At 47.2% G+C, this 14,057-nt stretch overlaps 1 protein-coding gene across 4 annotated transcripts in view; it reads right to left on the minus strand.

The window, feature by feature from the left end:
* Positions 1 to 14,057, minus strand: part of CLTCL1 (clathrin heavy chain like 1) — a 90,897-nt gene that overhangs the window by 8,688 nt on the left and 68,152 nt on the right. For all 4 annotated transcript variants that reach the window (XM_033097514.1, XM_033097516.1, XM_033097515.1 and 1 more), the window contains exons 21-26: positions 11,684 to 11,876; positions 10,945 to 11,102; positions 6,061 to 6,225; positions 4,094 to 4,201; positions 1,317 to 1,484; positions 1,086 to 1,235 (exon numbers count right to left, since the gene is read on the minus strand). In XM_033097514.1, the coding sequence (XP_032953405.1) occupies positions 1,086 to 1,235; positions 1,317 to 1,484; positions 4,094 to 4,201; positions 6,061 to 6,225; positions 10,945 to 11,102; positions 11,684 to 11,876 (942 nt within the window). The remainder of the gene's footprint in view (positions 1 to 1,085; positions 1,236 to 1,316; positions 1,485 to 4,093; positions 4,202 to 6,060; positions 6,226 to 10,944; positions 11,103 to 11,683; positions 11,877 to 14,057) is intronic.

A 14,057-nucleotide genomic window follows, 5' to 3' on the forward strand; every position in this document is an offset into this window, starting at 1 on the left:
CTGCAGGGGGGTGGGCAGAGCCGGGGTCAGCCGTGCGTCCTCAGCCCCACCGCTGCCTCAGATGCTGCACGCTCCTTCTGGTCGCCACCACCTTAGAAGACTGGGCCGCCTCCCAACATGACCCCTTTCCCCTCATCTGTGACATTTTTCTCCTCAGCACTTGCTACCCGATGCCCTAAGAGGCAGGCCTTTGTTTCCTGCCTCACCCGGCAGCCACCCTCTAACTGATGCTCAGCCAGTACCTGTGGAGTGAATGAGGGTAAGAACCAGAATGTTCCCAAACACCAAAACGTGGTCTTATCCAAGCAAGATTCCCCAGCCCTCCCCAGGAGGCACAGCCTGAGCTGTAAGCAACATGTCCTACTGTGTCCCAGATACTCTCCAGCCAGACACTGCAGGGCTCAGACTGGCCTGACCCCATGGTCCCGGGAGGGATGTTCTCTAGGTTTGCTGACTGGCATTCAGGGGAGATCAAGGTGGTTCCTGCCCTCCGGTAGGATGCGTACGGAGGCCCAGGAGTGCACACTGGGCACGGGATGCTAGAGCTGTGCTGGGTGGACGGGTGGGCGTGGCAGGAGCCCTCCAGCCACCCTGGGTTCAGGTGAGCTGGCAGCAATGTGGAGTCCAGGGACGTCTGCAGACTGAAACGGTGGAGGAAGAGGACTGTGCACAGCCCCAGTTGCCACTGACACTCTCGCTGGTCCCTGACTGCTCCCTTTTCATTCCCTGATTTGGATGTGTCCCTCTGGGTCCAGAGCACTCACTGTCACCACAGGTTCTAACCTAGATGGGCTGGTGGGGCCTTAGTGCCTGCCCCAGGGGCGCAGAGGAGACTGGTGACCTCCCCTGCCGGGCACGTTTGTATCAGAGCTCTGGAACCTGTCATTGTTCCAGGCTGGCCCTTTTACTCAGCGTCAGACTAGACCAAGCAGAAGGGGCTGTCGAGATGTAAAGCGGGGTCAAGGGGCTCCAGTTCACCTGCAGTGGTGAGTTGCCTCCTCCAAGCCCCACTGGCAGGCATTCACTCCAGTGCCCCAGGACAGCCCTGGCAGCAGGCAGGAACTGGCACCCAGGTGCCCGCTTACCTTGGCAATGACATCCTTGAACTGCCCTTCTCTCCAGGCATCAGTAGGGTGGCTGATCATGGTGAGGACAGCGTTGTCATACTCCTCGTACTTGTCGTAGAGGAACTCCAGCTCCGCCCAGAGGTGTGCCTGCTCTGCGGCTCTCAGCACCTGGCAGGATGGCCGTGGCCCAGGTCAGGCTGGTGCCACATGTGCACATGGTAGCCAGAACCTCCAGGAAGGCCGGATTACCTTTGGGATGTTGACACGGGACCAGAAGAGCTGCAGGTGCTCTGGCATCTTCTGTGGCTTGAACTTGGAGTAGAGGATGGCCAGCTCGGTGAACATGCCCATGTGGGCCTGCTCTAGGCCCAGGGCTGCCTCCAGCAGGGAAATCACCTCCTCGAAGTAGCCCCGATCCTGACAGACCAACAGCCACGCTTGAGGTCGGGGTAAACGCACCTGACTGCAGCTCCCTCTGCACAGCCCACTCCCAAGGAAGGAAGGTGTGCAATGGCTGCAGCTCTCTGTGTCTAGCAACAATGCCCTCTTGGTCATCCAACCTGGTTACAACCTGCCCGGTATGCCTGAACTCTGAGTCTTCCTGGCTTCCTTTCCATTAATGACCACAAACTTGGAGGGTCACCCCCAGAGGACTACTTCACACCCTCCTCAATCCCATCTTCACTCTGCAGATCACCTTGCTGCTTCACTGAGAAAACGGAAACCATTACAAATGCCACGCCTACGCCCCTTCCAACACCTGTACCCACGTTCTATTTACAGGCACGCCTTCTGCGCTAGAACCCAGCAGACTGGAGCTCTGGGTCCCATCACCTCCCACCTACCAAGGCCTCGGCACCAGCAAGCTTCACTTTCTCTTGGCAACAACATCCCTCTCTCTAGCTCATCGTCAGCAAATATCCTGCTAATTCTCTAATCCCAAAATGCCTGTTCTTGACCCTATGTCCCATTTTTCTACTCCTCCTTGCAGCAAAAACCCCTCAAAAGAGCTGTTCCCATTCCTCTTTCTGCTCTCAAGAACCCACCCAGCCAGGCTGTCTCACCCCAGGACTCATGGTCACCAGTGTTCTCCTTCTCCTGACACCTGCCGGGAAGCAGGCCCCACCCTTTGGCCACACCCCTTTATGGGTGCACCTGTAATCTGGCTGCTCAGAAACCTCGTCTCTGGAGTTCCTTCCTCTTTTACTCCAACTCATGTGGGAGGTGAGGCTCGTCTGTGGCCTGTTCTTTATCTACACTCACGCCAGGGGACTGCAGTCAGTCTTCATGTGCCCTCTATATGCAATTGCTCCCATTTTATTTCTTTAGCTGGGTTTCTTCAGTGAACACCAGACCCTATTTCCCACTGCCTACTTGACAGCTCTACATGGACATACAACTGGCAACTCAAACTCAGTTGTATGTTCAAAACAGAATTCCTGTCCTTCCCTCTACAAAGCCCTCACCTTCAGTCTTCCCCATGCCCACTGATAACTCTATTTCCAGTTCAAACTACAAAGAAATGGAGTTGTCCTTGACTTTTCTCTCTCACCCCACACCCAATCCACTAGCACATCAAGTTGGCTGTGCATTCAAAGAATGCCCCCCCACCCTGATGAGCCGATCAGTGCTCAGCCCGCACCAGCACCTAACTGTCCGCCCAGCCGTGAAGAGTCTTGTCAGCACGCAGGCCCGAGAGGCCTCCTCACTCTGCAGGCCCTGAATCCTCCCTCGAGGACAGCCTGAGTCTTTCATCATGGCCGCTGCCCGCCCCCAAGGGCTCTTCCTTGATTACTTGGCATGTTCCTGCCTCAGGACTCTGCCCTGGTCACTGATCCCTCCCTCAAACATCCCCACGACCAGGCCCTGTGCTTTCTCCAGGGTCTGCTCTACGTCACCCTCTGAGTTAGTGCCACCTTGACAGCCCTTTATGAAACTCCAACCAGGCTTTCCTGGTCCCCATACCTGCTCCATTTCCCCCGTGACTCATCACTTTCAAACATTATGTTTGTTGCCTGTCAATCTCCCGAAATGTAAATTCAACTGAACAGGGGCTTTCTGTTTTGTTTGCTGATACCATTATCTAGAATAATGCCCAGCACATAGTAGGTAGCCAAACATTTGTGAACAAATGAAGTATTCTATTTGGCAGCGTTTCGACTGCTTTACTACTTTCCCTGTTTGCCTTATAATTCAAACTCCTGTTGAACAGGAAAGAATGTATCCCTGAAAAGTCATCAAGCCTAAGTGATATTTTGGACCTTGGTGGCACCCACTTTCACAGGCTCACAGGCCCCCTGACCTCTGTGACTCAGTAAGTCCCCTCTAGGCTACTGTTCCCTCAGTGAGGGGGGTAGAGGCTCAAGTTCCAGGGAACAGTAACACTGCTGACCCACGTCAAACCGTCAGTCTGTCCTGACTGACCCCACCTGGTCTGACCACACAGCTCCAGACTCCCAGGGGGTAGGCCCCGGCCCTGAACACATTCATGCCTGTCAATCACTCCACAGCGAAGCATAACTACAACAACATGGGGAGATACCACCCTTCCAGAGAGCTCCTGAGGTTCCCTCTTCTGGACAATTGCATGTGCTTATCTCTCCAGCACTCGATAATCATATCCTCTGTCGGTCACACACTCTGGGGACCTGGGATTCAGGCTGTAGCTCTGCTACATGACTGGCCCAATGTTCTCAGCAAGTTACCCAAGGGTTGCCTCCACCTGCAAAGCACTGACTGGGCTTCTTAAGGTCCAAGGACACAAGAGGAGGGAGAGTCCTTTTACAAACACAAATACCAGCCTGTAATGAGGTCCAGGATATCTAACACACCAAGCTGAGTTAATTTATAGATAGGTTGTCTAGCATCTGAAAGAACCTTCCCATAGAGACGATGCTTCATCTATGCTTACTGGGCATGTAATACATACTAAGGGAAGGATCGCCCTTTTATTTGAAGCATTTAGGTGTCACTTGTCATCTCCATTGCCAGCAGAGATCATCTCTGGCCAGGGACTAGTTAGTTACCTGGTAATAGCGGATCAGCTCCTCCAGCTCATCAGCGTGAACGACGATGTGAAGACCACACAGTTGTGCCAGGCGGAACTCCCGCCCATCCACGCAGGCAAAGCACACCTAGGAGAGGGGAGGCCAGACAGCGTAAGCATCTGAGACAGCGCACCGCACCAAAGCAGCTGCCCCCAGGGATGCAAATACAGAAATACCAGCAACCAGGGCTTTTTAAGTTGGATTCTGAACAAGTAGATAGATAACTGTAAGGTGAGCTGCATGAGACTGGGAGAAAAAAACAATGACACTTCTAATCTGCAGGCCACCGGGGTGTTTGATACCATGGAGAGAAGAGGGTTCCTGCATTTTACTTCTAAGCCCTGAGAGGTGGAGTCTGTTTAGGTGACAGGAAAGTGATGCTGGATTTTCAGGTTTGGGGTGTGAAAAGAGTTTAACAAAGCTCAAGAATAACTGTCATCAGAGCACATTCATCTGAGTGATGTTCACACAGGAGCTTGCTTTAATAAGTACTTTTTAAACTGTGCTTTTGTTTTAGGCACTGTACACAGTATGTACACTTAATAACAAGTGTTAAGAAGTGAAGACCCTCCACCCCCACCTATGAAGATGCTTCTGCTCAAAAGGATGCAGGAGGGGCCCTAGAGCTGCACTTTTTTTGAGGGCTGACCAGAAAGACCCCCACCCCAAGCAGAACTGGTTTCTCGCTAAGTTTCCCTACATGCCACGTGTTTTCATGGTAGGTAAGGCAGAAAACACTCATAAACAAAAATAATCACACAACTTAGAGATAAGTAGTCGTTACTTCGAGACGTGACCTTTGCCCACTATTTTCTGCGTGATATATACATTAGCACCCACCAGATCTCTCTCACATATTCACACACACAACGGAATTGCACTGGAAATTCTACTTACATTATTTCTCACAGAATACTGGAAACGTCCTTTCCTATAACTCTGCCTAATCATTTTGAACAGAGGGTAGTTGCAATATATATACTATTTAACTAAGCTCTTGGTATTGGACATCTCATTTTAATCTTTTATTAAACAATGCCTAAGATTCATTGAAGCTAAATATTTACAAACTTTTTTCCCACTCACAGATTATTCTGTCATTTTCAGAGAGCTTTACCACAAGAGACTAATAATGTCAACTGACACTGATTATGCTGATAAAATGATGTAACTTTAGGGCCGGCCCGGTGGCTCAGGCAGTTAGAGCTCCATGCTCCTAACTCCAAAGGCTGCCGGTTTGATTCCCACATGGGCCAGTGGGCTCTCAACCACAAGATTGCCAGTTCAACTCCTCGAGTCCTGCAAGGGATGGTGGGCTCCGCCCCCTGCAACTAAGATTGAACACGGCACCTTGAGCTGAGCTGCCGCTGAGCTCTCAGATGGCTCAGTTGGTTGGAGCGTGTCCTCTCAACCACAAGGTTGCCGGTTCGACTCCCACAAGGGATGGTGGGCTGTGCCCCCTGCAACTAACAACAGGCAACTGGACCTGGAACTGAGCTGCACCCTCCACAACTAAGACTGAAAGGACAACAACTTGAAGCTGAATGGCACCCTCCACAACTAAGATTGAAAGGATAACAACTTGACTTGGAAAAAAAAAGGCCTGGAAGTACACACTGTTCCCCAATAAAGTCCTGTTCCCCTTCCCCAATAAAAAAATCTTAAAATGATGTAACTTTAAAAAATATTTTAAGTTATGGTATTACTTATAATACTGATAATTCCCTGCTTTCAAGCCAGCTTCTGGGAATTGAATGGTTCAACATGGGGTTCCCTGGGGCCTTTGCTTCAACAACAAATGAGAGCTTACAAGGTTCTCTGCGCCATCCCAGGACAAGGCAGGTGTCCAAAACTGTCCCATGTGGCAGGTCCAAGGGTGTGGGGTACAAGGAAGGACAGGAGGGAAGGCTCGGTAGACTCGCTCTCCGGCGACTTCCCACACTTACCTCCTTCCACGTCCGTGTGCTGTTGGCCTTGCGGCTGCTGTCCACCGCTGCCTGATACTCCCCAAGGTGGACCAGGGTGGAAGCCAGGCGGGCAAAGTTAGAAACACTGGTGTACAGCAGCTTGGCTGCCTCGAACATTCCCTCCTCATAACAGCGGTCTCCAACCTACGAACAATTGGGGAGGTCTGCTGAGACCTTAAACAGGATGATTCCCCAGAGTTGGTCTGAAGTTCCTAGGTGTCAGAGCTATTTTGTTTCCAAAGGAGGTGAGTGTCTTTCTGATCACACAGCAGCCAGGGCCATCGCACAACTCCTGGAAGATGAAATGTACCTCCAGCCATCAGACCCGCTCTCCACCAGCCTACTCGTACTGGTGTGCTGGCTGTCATCTCCCACACCTGCACCCCAGTCCCTTTCTTCCTACTAACAACTGCAGACCAAGAACCTCATGCTGGGGGTCACACACCAGCCCTCCTTGCTGCCTTGAGCAGATCTTCCTCATTCCTGGACATCTTTAACTTTCTTTAACTTCCTCTGCTCTGGGGGCCTAGTGTTCCTCAAGACAACAGCCAGTCACTGTCAGAGAGCTGCCACCTCTGGGAACCCTGGAACAAGAATCTACTCTTGGCTTGCGGCCTCCCCTTCTTTCCAGCTTACTGCCTTGATCACCCAACTCCTGCCCCACCACCCCTACCTGTGCCTGGTCTCTGCTCCTTGCAGCCCGCTGTCCATGGGCAAGCTGTGTGGCTCCGCCCTCACTCCCTCAGTTGTACTTGCTTGTACTCACTTGGATAAACCCAGTCTTGCTTAGAGCACGCTTCTGCCGACTCATACCTGGGACTGCAGAGCTAAACACTGACAGCTGAACCCCAAGTGCTGAATGGTCTCTTTTAAACTTCATGGTAATAACCTCAGAGGAGCTCACAACACTGGCAATCCTACTCCTTTACTCCAGATACTCTCTCCTTGTCAACCATTTCCTAACTTCTCTCCTCAAATCTCCAACAGCTCTTCAAGTTGAGTACCTGGCTCCCCACCTCTGAGGAAACAACCTGAAGAGCCCTCTATGAGCAGCAGGACCGTGCCTGCCCCCTCACCCAGCCACCAAGGCCAACTCTACTGTAGCACGGGACCACAGCCCATTCCCCGGCTCCAGGTCAGCATCCCAGCTGCCCCCCTGTAGTGATTTCATCCTCTGTACTAAACCACTCCGATAAGCTCAAGGAACCACTATTCTTTTCTCTAGCTCAAAATTCAACTGAACAGATAGCCCTCACACTGATCTCAGCTCAGCATCGGCCATCATTCTGTTTCCACCCTTTCCTTTAGAGCAGGGGTGTCCAAACTTTTTTCAACGTTTTTCACCAAGGGCCATATGTGGTAAAATACACAAACAGCTGGGCCACTCACTCGAGGTGAAGTACGTATTGCCTCACCTGGTTTATTTAAGTAAACTAAATATATTTTTGGAATTTGCTGCAGGCCAATTAACAATGGATCATGGGCCGCAGTTGGCCCGCGGGCCGCAGTTTGGACACCCCTGCTTTAGAGCAACATTTTCCAGAAGAGGCGTTGTGTGTCTTAGAGCTGTCCCCACCCTCTCTTGTCCTCTTTGGAAGCTGCTACAATTAGGCTCTTGCAGAGTTCCTAGCAGGTCATCACGGCCACGTCTCTAGTTTGTGACGTGCAGTGTTTGGCTGACCCATCGCTCTCCCTCGCAGACGCCTACTCGTTTCCCTGGACAACACTCCTTGCTTTTTCCCACCCCCACTTCTCCCTGCCCCAGAGCTTTGGAGTGCCTGGTCTCAGGCTCCAGCACCCTCCCCAACTCCCACCTGTACACAGAAGGCTGCCACATTTACAGCTCTAGTCTAGAATTCTTCTTGGAAACCTGACTCCCATATCCAGCTGGACAGACCCCTTCTGGGTGTCGAGTAGAGGTCAACTTGTCCTAATGTGAGTCCTGACTCCCTTCCAGGATGCTGCACACACTGCCCTCCACAACAGTGAGCACAAGACCATCTGTCCAGGAGGACTGGCCTACACCCCAAAGTATGAAGTTGCCTTCCTCTGTCTTCATAAGCACTCCGCAGCAACCCTGGTAGCTCCACCTTCAGACTTAGCAGGAGCTCGGTGCCACTCACCTGACTACCTTATCTGAATTGTTATCAACTCTTGCCTAGGTTACTGAACAGTCTGCTCTCACTGCTTCAGCCTCTCCTTTAGTCTGTTTTCAACACAGCAGCCAGAGGGGTTCTGTTAACACCTAGATCAGATTACATCCCTCCTCTGCCCAGAATCCTCTAGTCTCAGCCAGAGTGGAAGCCAGTGTCCTGCCTACAGCCCACAAGTCCCAACACACGGTGCCAAAAACCGCCTCTCCCCACTGTTCCCTCTTTGCCTTGAACTCTGAGCCCTCTGGTATTCGATAGCTCTGCTTCAGCTGCCAGGGCCGCCTCTGCACTGCTCCTGTAACCACCCAAACACTGCCCCCTTGCTGGCCCGAGCACGGCAGTCTGCTCTGCTCTCAGAGAGATGCAGACACAAGTAGTCCCCTCCAGGATACCTTCCCCACCAGCCTGTCTAAAATGGCAACCCCAACCTTCACACCCATTGCCTGCGCTAACTCTGCCCACCCCTCCCCACTGCACTTTCCTCCTTTATACTTACCATTTAACATACCATAGACTTCTTGAATGGATCTGAAGATCCATGAGGGCAGAAATTTGACTACTATTTTCACTGCTGCATCTGCAGCCCCCACCCTGGCACAAGGCAGATGCTCGATAAAAGGTTGTTGAATAGATGAATAAAGGAAGTATTGTATCAAAGCATGTGATCCTTTAAGACTGTGGTTACTACCAATTTACAGGAAATATAGGGAAAACAAATTAAATGACATCATGGAGATGCAGCTGGCAGAAGCCAGACTGTGGGAAACATAAAAAGCAGGCAGTGGGCTGGGTCTGGCTGACGTGTACTGACCCCATCTTGGAGGACTGTGGAAGGCGGGGAAGACACCCAGCCTGTGTACCCAGGCAAAGAACAAACAAGCTGTCTATGCTCCCTAGTCTGGCCAGTCTCGGGCTTTCATTTCTGCATGACCCAGCGCAGCTCTGACGACCGTATTTAACAGACTCTCCAGCCATTCCAGGAGAATCCTGTTATGAATTCAGATGGAGATTCTGGACAAGGTTTCATTTTCTAATACTTTTATTAATATTCTGATTATAAAGATAATCGTAAAAGTGTGGTCACTGATTCAAAAAAGAACTTGGCAAACACAGGCAAGTAGAGGAAAGTAATATGATACTGTCCAATTTCATTATCTCAGAGTTGTTCACTGTCCCCATCTTGGGTGTTTTTCTAGGCTTATATGTTTACTATATTGTACACGCAAGGTTTTCACTCTGCTGGAACTTATTTTGAAAGATTTTTCTATCACAAACAAATACTTGTAATGGCTATATTATATTCCATCAATAGTTGTTGTTTCTTTTTGCTGGACATTCATTGGCTTTCAATTTTTATTAGTATAAGTAAAGCTGTCCGGACCTTTTGTACTTTCCTGGGATGTATTTTTGCATTAGATAAATAAGGCCCATGATAAGGAATATAGCAGTCCCCCCTTATCTGCGGGGGATATGTTGCAAGACCCCCAGTGGATGCCTGGAACTGCAGATAGTACTGAAAACTATATATTCTATGTTTTTCCCCATACATACATATCTACGATAAAGCTTAATTTGTAAATTAGGCACAGCAAGAGATTGAGCACAATAACTAATAATAAAATGAAACAATTATAACATACTGTAATAAATATTAGATGAACGTGGTATCTTTCTCAAATTATCTTATTGTACTGTACTCACCCTTCTTGTGATGATGCGAGATAATACAATTCCTATGTGATTAGGTGAAGTACTCAGAATGGCATGCAATTTAAAACTTATGAATTGTTTACTTCTGGAATTTTCTATTTAATATTTTTGGACCACAGTTGACCATAGTGGGCAACTGAAACTGCAGAAAGCGAAATCACAGATAAGGGGGGACTCCTGCATACATATTTTTTAACACTTTTATGCATTAAATGAACGAGCTAGATTACTTTCCTTTGTGCTTTCTTCCACTTCTGATATGCTTAAAAATTCCTTCCTCATACAAAGATTCAAATAAATATTTATATTAAGAAAAAACCCTCAACTTTTACTTATAATTCTTTCACCTGGAATTTAATTTTGGTTACAGAATTATGTGATGAACTTTTAACCCCTTTCAAAACTCTAACCTAACGTCCGACAATTAATTGGAACTTACTTTGAAATAAAAAACCTGAAGTCCACTTTTGTGTTATTTATTTCAATGAAGCATGTGTGTATTTTTTTTTAAGAAAAGCAAACTTGCAATTACTGCAGTTAAAATATATTCCACTACCCCTTCATCTTTCTTTATCACTTTTTCCAGGGATAACATTTTACCCCTGGAAATGGCAGACTTCACAATTATTTAGATCTTTTATCTAAGTTTTTTTTAAGGTTTTTAAAAAACATTTTGGTTGTATTCCTACTTAAAAAGGATTCTTTCCCAATTATGTTATCTGATAATTGCTGACACACGGGAAAGCTAATAATTTTCAACTATCTTTTTCATCTGGCAAGTTATTCAGTTCACTTTGTTCTCTGGCGGTAACAACTAGGGCATCTGCACATAGTCCTGACACCTCAAGAAGAATCACTCTGACATGCACAGCCAGGGTTATTAACAGGGAACTTAATCCAGTGTATGTCTTGTTTCTCACCATTACAGATTTGTACCACTCTAGGGAGCTATCCCTGAACCCGCCTATAACAATTCACAGTCCCTGAGGGCACAGCCTACCTGCTGGATGTGGGCATTGTTGGGTCCATTAATATAATCTTCTAGCTCAGAGAGACGGCTAGTTTTAGCCAGGGCAAAAATAAGTTCTGTCTCTGTGTAGGATTCGCGGCCCTTTTTCCTGGCCATCTGTAGAAATTTAACCAGATCCTCCCAATTGTCTAAAGACAGAAAACAAAAACAGGTTAACTCAGAGCTCCTCAGTTTAACCAGAGGCTCAATTCCTTCCAGGCTGTCCTTAGTCAGGATGTTGACCCACCAGCTCTGCTGCAGGAGGGCTCGGGCTCCAGCTAAGGTCTAGAAGGTCTTGGACTTTGCCCACTGAGCAGAGTCTTATTGTAGCTGGGGGAATGGGGCAGGAGCAGAACCCATAGGAGCCGTCTAGGGGATGGGAACCCCACCACGGGATGTGATACTTATCCCAGCCACTGAAGAGGCTGCCGCCAAAATCAACTAGAATGGCCGAAGAAACTGGGTCTAAATCTCTGATCTTAAAGTTATTATGACAGTGGTATCCATTGTGCTTAAATTGTATTGTCTTGTAAAAGAGGAGAGTCAACTGAAGAGCTAGTGTCATTAACAGAATGACATTTATCTCACACTCTTTCAGAAAACTTCCATTCAGCTGTGTGTCTTAGCTCTGGATGCATAACACATGCGGATTCCAAGAAGGGCCACACCCTTGCTTCACTAGGCTTCACCCAGTGAGAAACTGAGCCCTGTGGAGAGAAGGTTCACTTACTGCTCTTGCTGGCTGCCTGGACGACATCCAGGTAAGAGGAAGGGTCATCAGCTCTGATGTAGGAATCGATGGCTTCCTTCACCAGGTTTTTCTGGAGCTGGGCACGAGCCAGATGACTCCACACAGCAGGCTCATTGCATCTCTCTGCAAACTCGTAAGCACGGTCTAGGTTTCCAATGTGCTCAATCAGGACCTACGCGTTACAAGAGGGTTCTCATTTCTGCAACACACAGTCAGCTCCAAGGAGCAGACGGATTTTTGTTCAGTTCCAAATTCTGCCTAAAGTTGCATGATTCAGTCCAAAACAATTGGGCACTAAGTATTTCTCAGATGAATGAATGGAGAGAAAGGATGAGTGCTGTAGTACAACAGGGAGAAGGATGACAGAGAAGAGACACTCCAACAATGAGGCATAAAGGAATAAGGAGGCCAGGCTAAGCTTTTTGGGTCATTGGTAGGACACAGGAGTTGCCTCCTGATCTTGGGGGGCAAGATATTGCAATGGGGCATATAGGCTGTAAAGGTCCAAAGGAGCTGCTGTGGAAATGAGACAGCTCATCAGGCAGAAACAGGCTTGCAGGGCAGCCTGGAGGGCCCCCATATACCCTGAGCAAGGCCACAGCCCACGTGTGAACCAAAAAGAGGGGCTTCTAGATTGAGGACTCACAGGCAGGTATAGAAAAATGATAAAGGAAGAGGCAAGGAAGTAAGAAATATTGGTAAGAAAGCAGTTAACATGATATGTCCTGTGGTTTACAATTGGTTTGGAAATAAAACCAGAAAAGATGGGCAGCTTCAACATAGTGTTGGAAGTCCTTGCCAGAGCAATTAGGCAAGAGAAAGAAATAAAAGGCATCCAAATTGGGAATGAAGAAGTTAAATTATCACTCTTTGCAAATGACATGATGCTATATATAGAAAACTCTAAAGACTCCACCAAAGAACTATTAGAAACAATCAACGAATACAGGAAAGTTGCTGGCTACAAAATCAACGTACAAAAGTCCATTGCATTCCTATATACTAACAATGAAATCTCAGAAAAATACAAAAAAACAATTCCTTTTGCAATTGCAGCAAAAAGAATAAAATACCTAGGAATAAACTTAACCAAGGATGTGAAGGACCTATATGCTGAAAACTATAAGACATTTTTGAAAGAAATTGAAGAAGACACAAAGAAATGGAAAGACATTCCATGCTCATGGATTGGAAGAATCAACATTGTTAAAATGGCCATATTACCCAAAGCAATATACAGATTTAATGCAATCCCCATCAAAATCCCAATGGCATTTTTTAAAGAAATAGAACCAAAAATCACCAGATTTGTTTGGAACCATAAAAGACCCCAAATAGCCAAAGCAATCTTAAGAAAAAAGAACAATACTGGAGGTTTCACACTCCCTGATTTTAGCTTGTACTACAGGGCTACAATAATCAAAACAGCATGGTATTGGCAGAAAAACAGACACATAGACCAATGGAATAGAACTGAGAACCCAGAAATAAAACCACATAAATATGAACAGACAATTTTTGACAAAGAAACTAAAAACATACAATGGAGGAAAGACAGCCTCTTCAATAAATGGTGCTGGGAGAATTGGATAGCCATGTACAAAAGAATGAACCTGGACTGCTATCTGTCACCATGTACCAAAATTAATTCAAAATGGATCAAAGACTTAAGCATAAGACCTGACACAATAAACTGCATAGAAGAAAACATAGGTACTAAAGTTATGGATCTTGGGTTCAAAGAGCATTTTATGAATTTGACTCCAAAGGCAATGGAAGTAAAAGCTAAAATAAACAAATGGGACTATATGAAACTTAAAAGCTTCTGCACAGCAAAAGAAACCATTGACAAAATAAAGAGGCAACCAACTGAATGGGAGAAAATTTTTGCAAACAGTGCCTCCGATAAGGGGCTAATATCCAAAATATACAAGGAACTCATGAAACTCAAGAACAAAAAAACAAACAACCCAAAAAATGGGCAGACGACCTGAAGAGACATTTCTCCAAAGAGGACATACAAATGGCAAATAGACATGAAAAAATGCTCAACATCACTCATCATCAGAGAAATGCAAATAAAAACCACAATGAGATGTCACCTCACCCCAGTCAGAATGGCTATCAACAACAAGACAAATAATAAGTGTTGGAGAGGCTGTGGAGAAAAAGGAACCCTCATACACTGTTGGTGGGAATGCAGACTGGTGCAGCCGCTATGGAAGGCAGTGTGGAGGTTCCTCAAAAAATTACGAATAGAATTACCATATGACCCAGCAATCCCTCTCCTGGGTACCTACCCAAAAAATCTGAAAACATTTATACATAAAGACACGTGTGCTCCAATGTTCAT

This window comes from Rhinolophus ferrumequinum, chromosome 25 (genome assembly GCF_004115265.2).
Source record: "Rhinolophus ferrumequinum isolate MPI-CBG mRhiFer1 chromosome 25, mRhiFer1_v1.p, whole genome shotgun sequence".
Lineage (NCBI taxonomy): Eukaryota > Metazoa > Chordata > Mammalia > Chiroptera > Rhinolophidae > Rhinolophus > Rhinolophus ferrumequinum.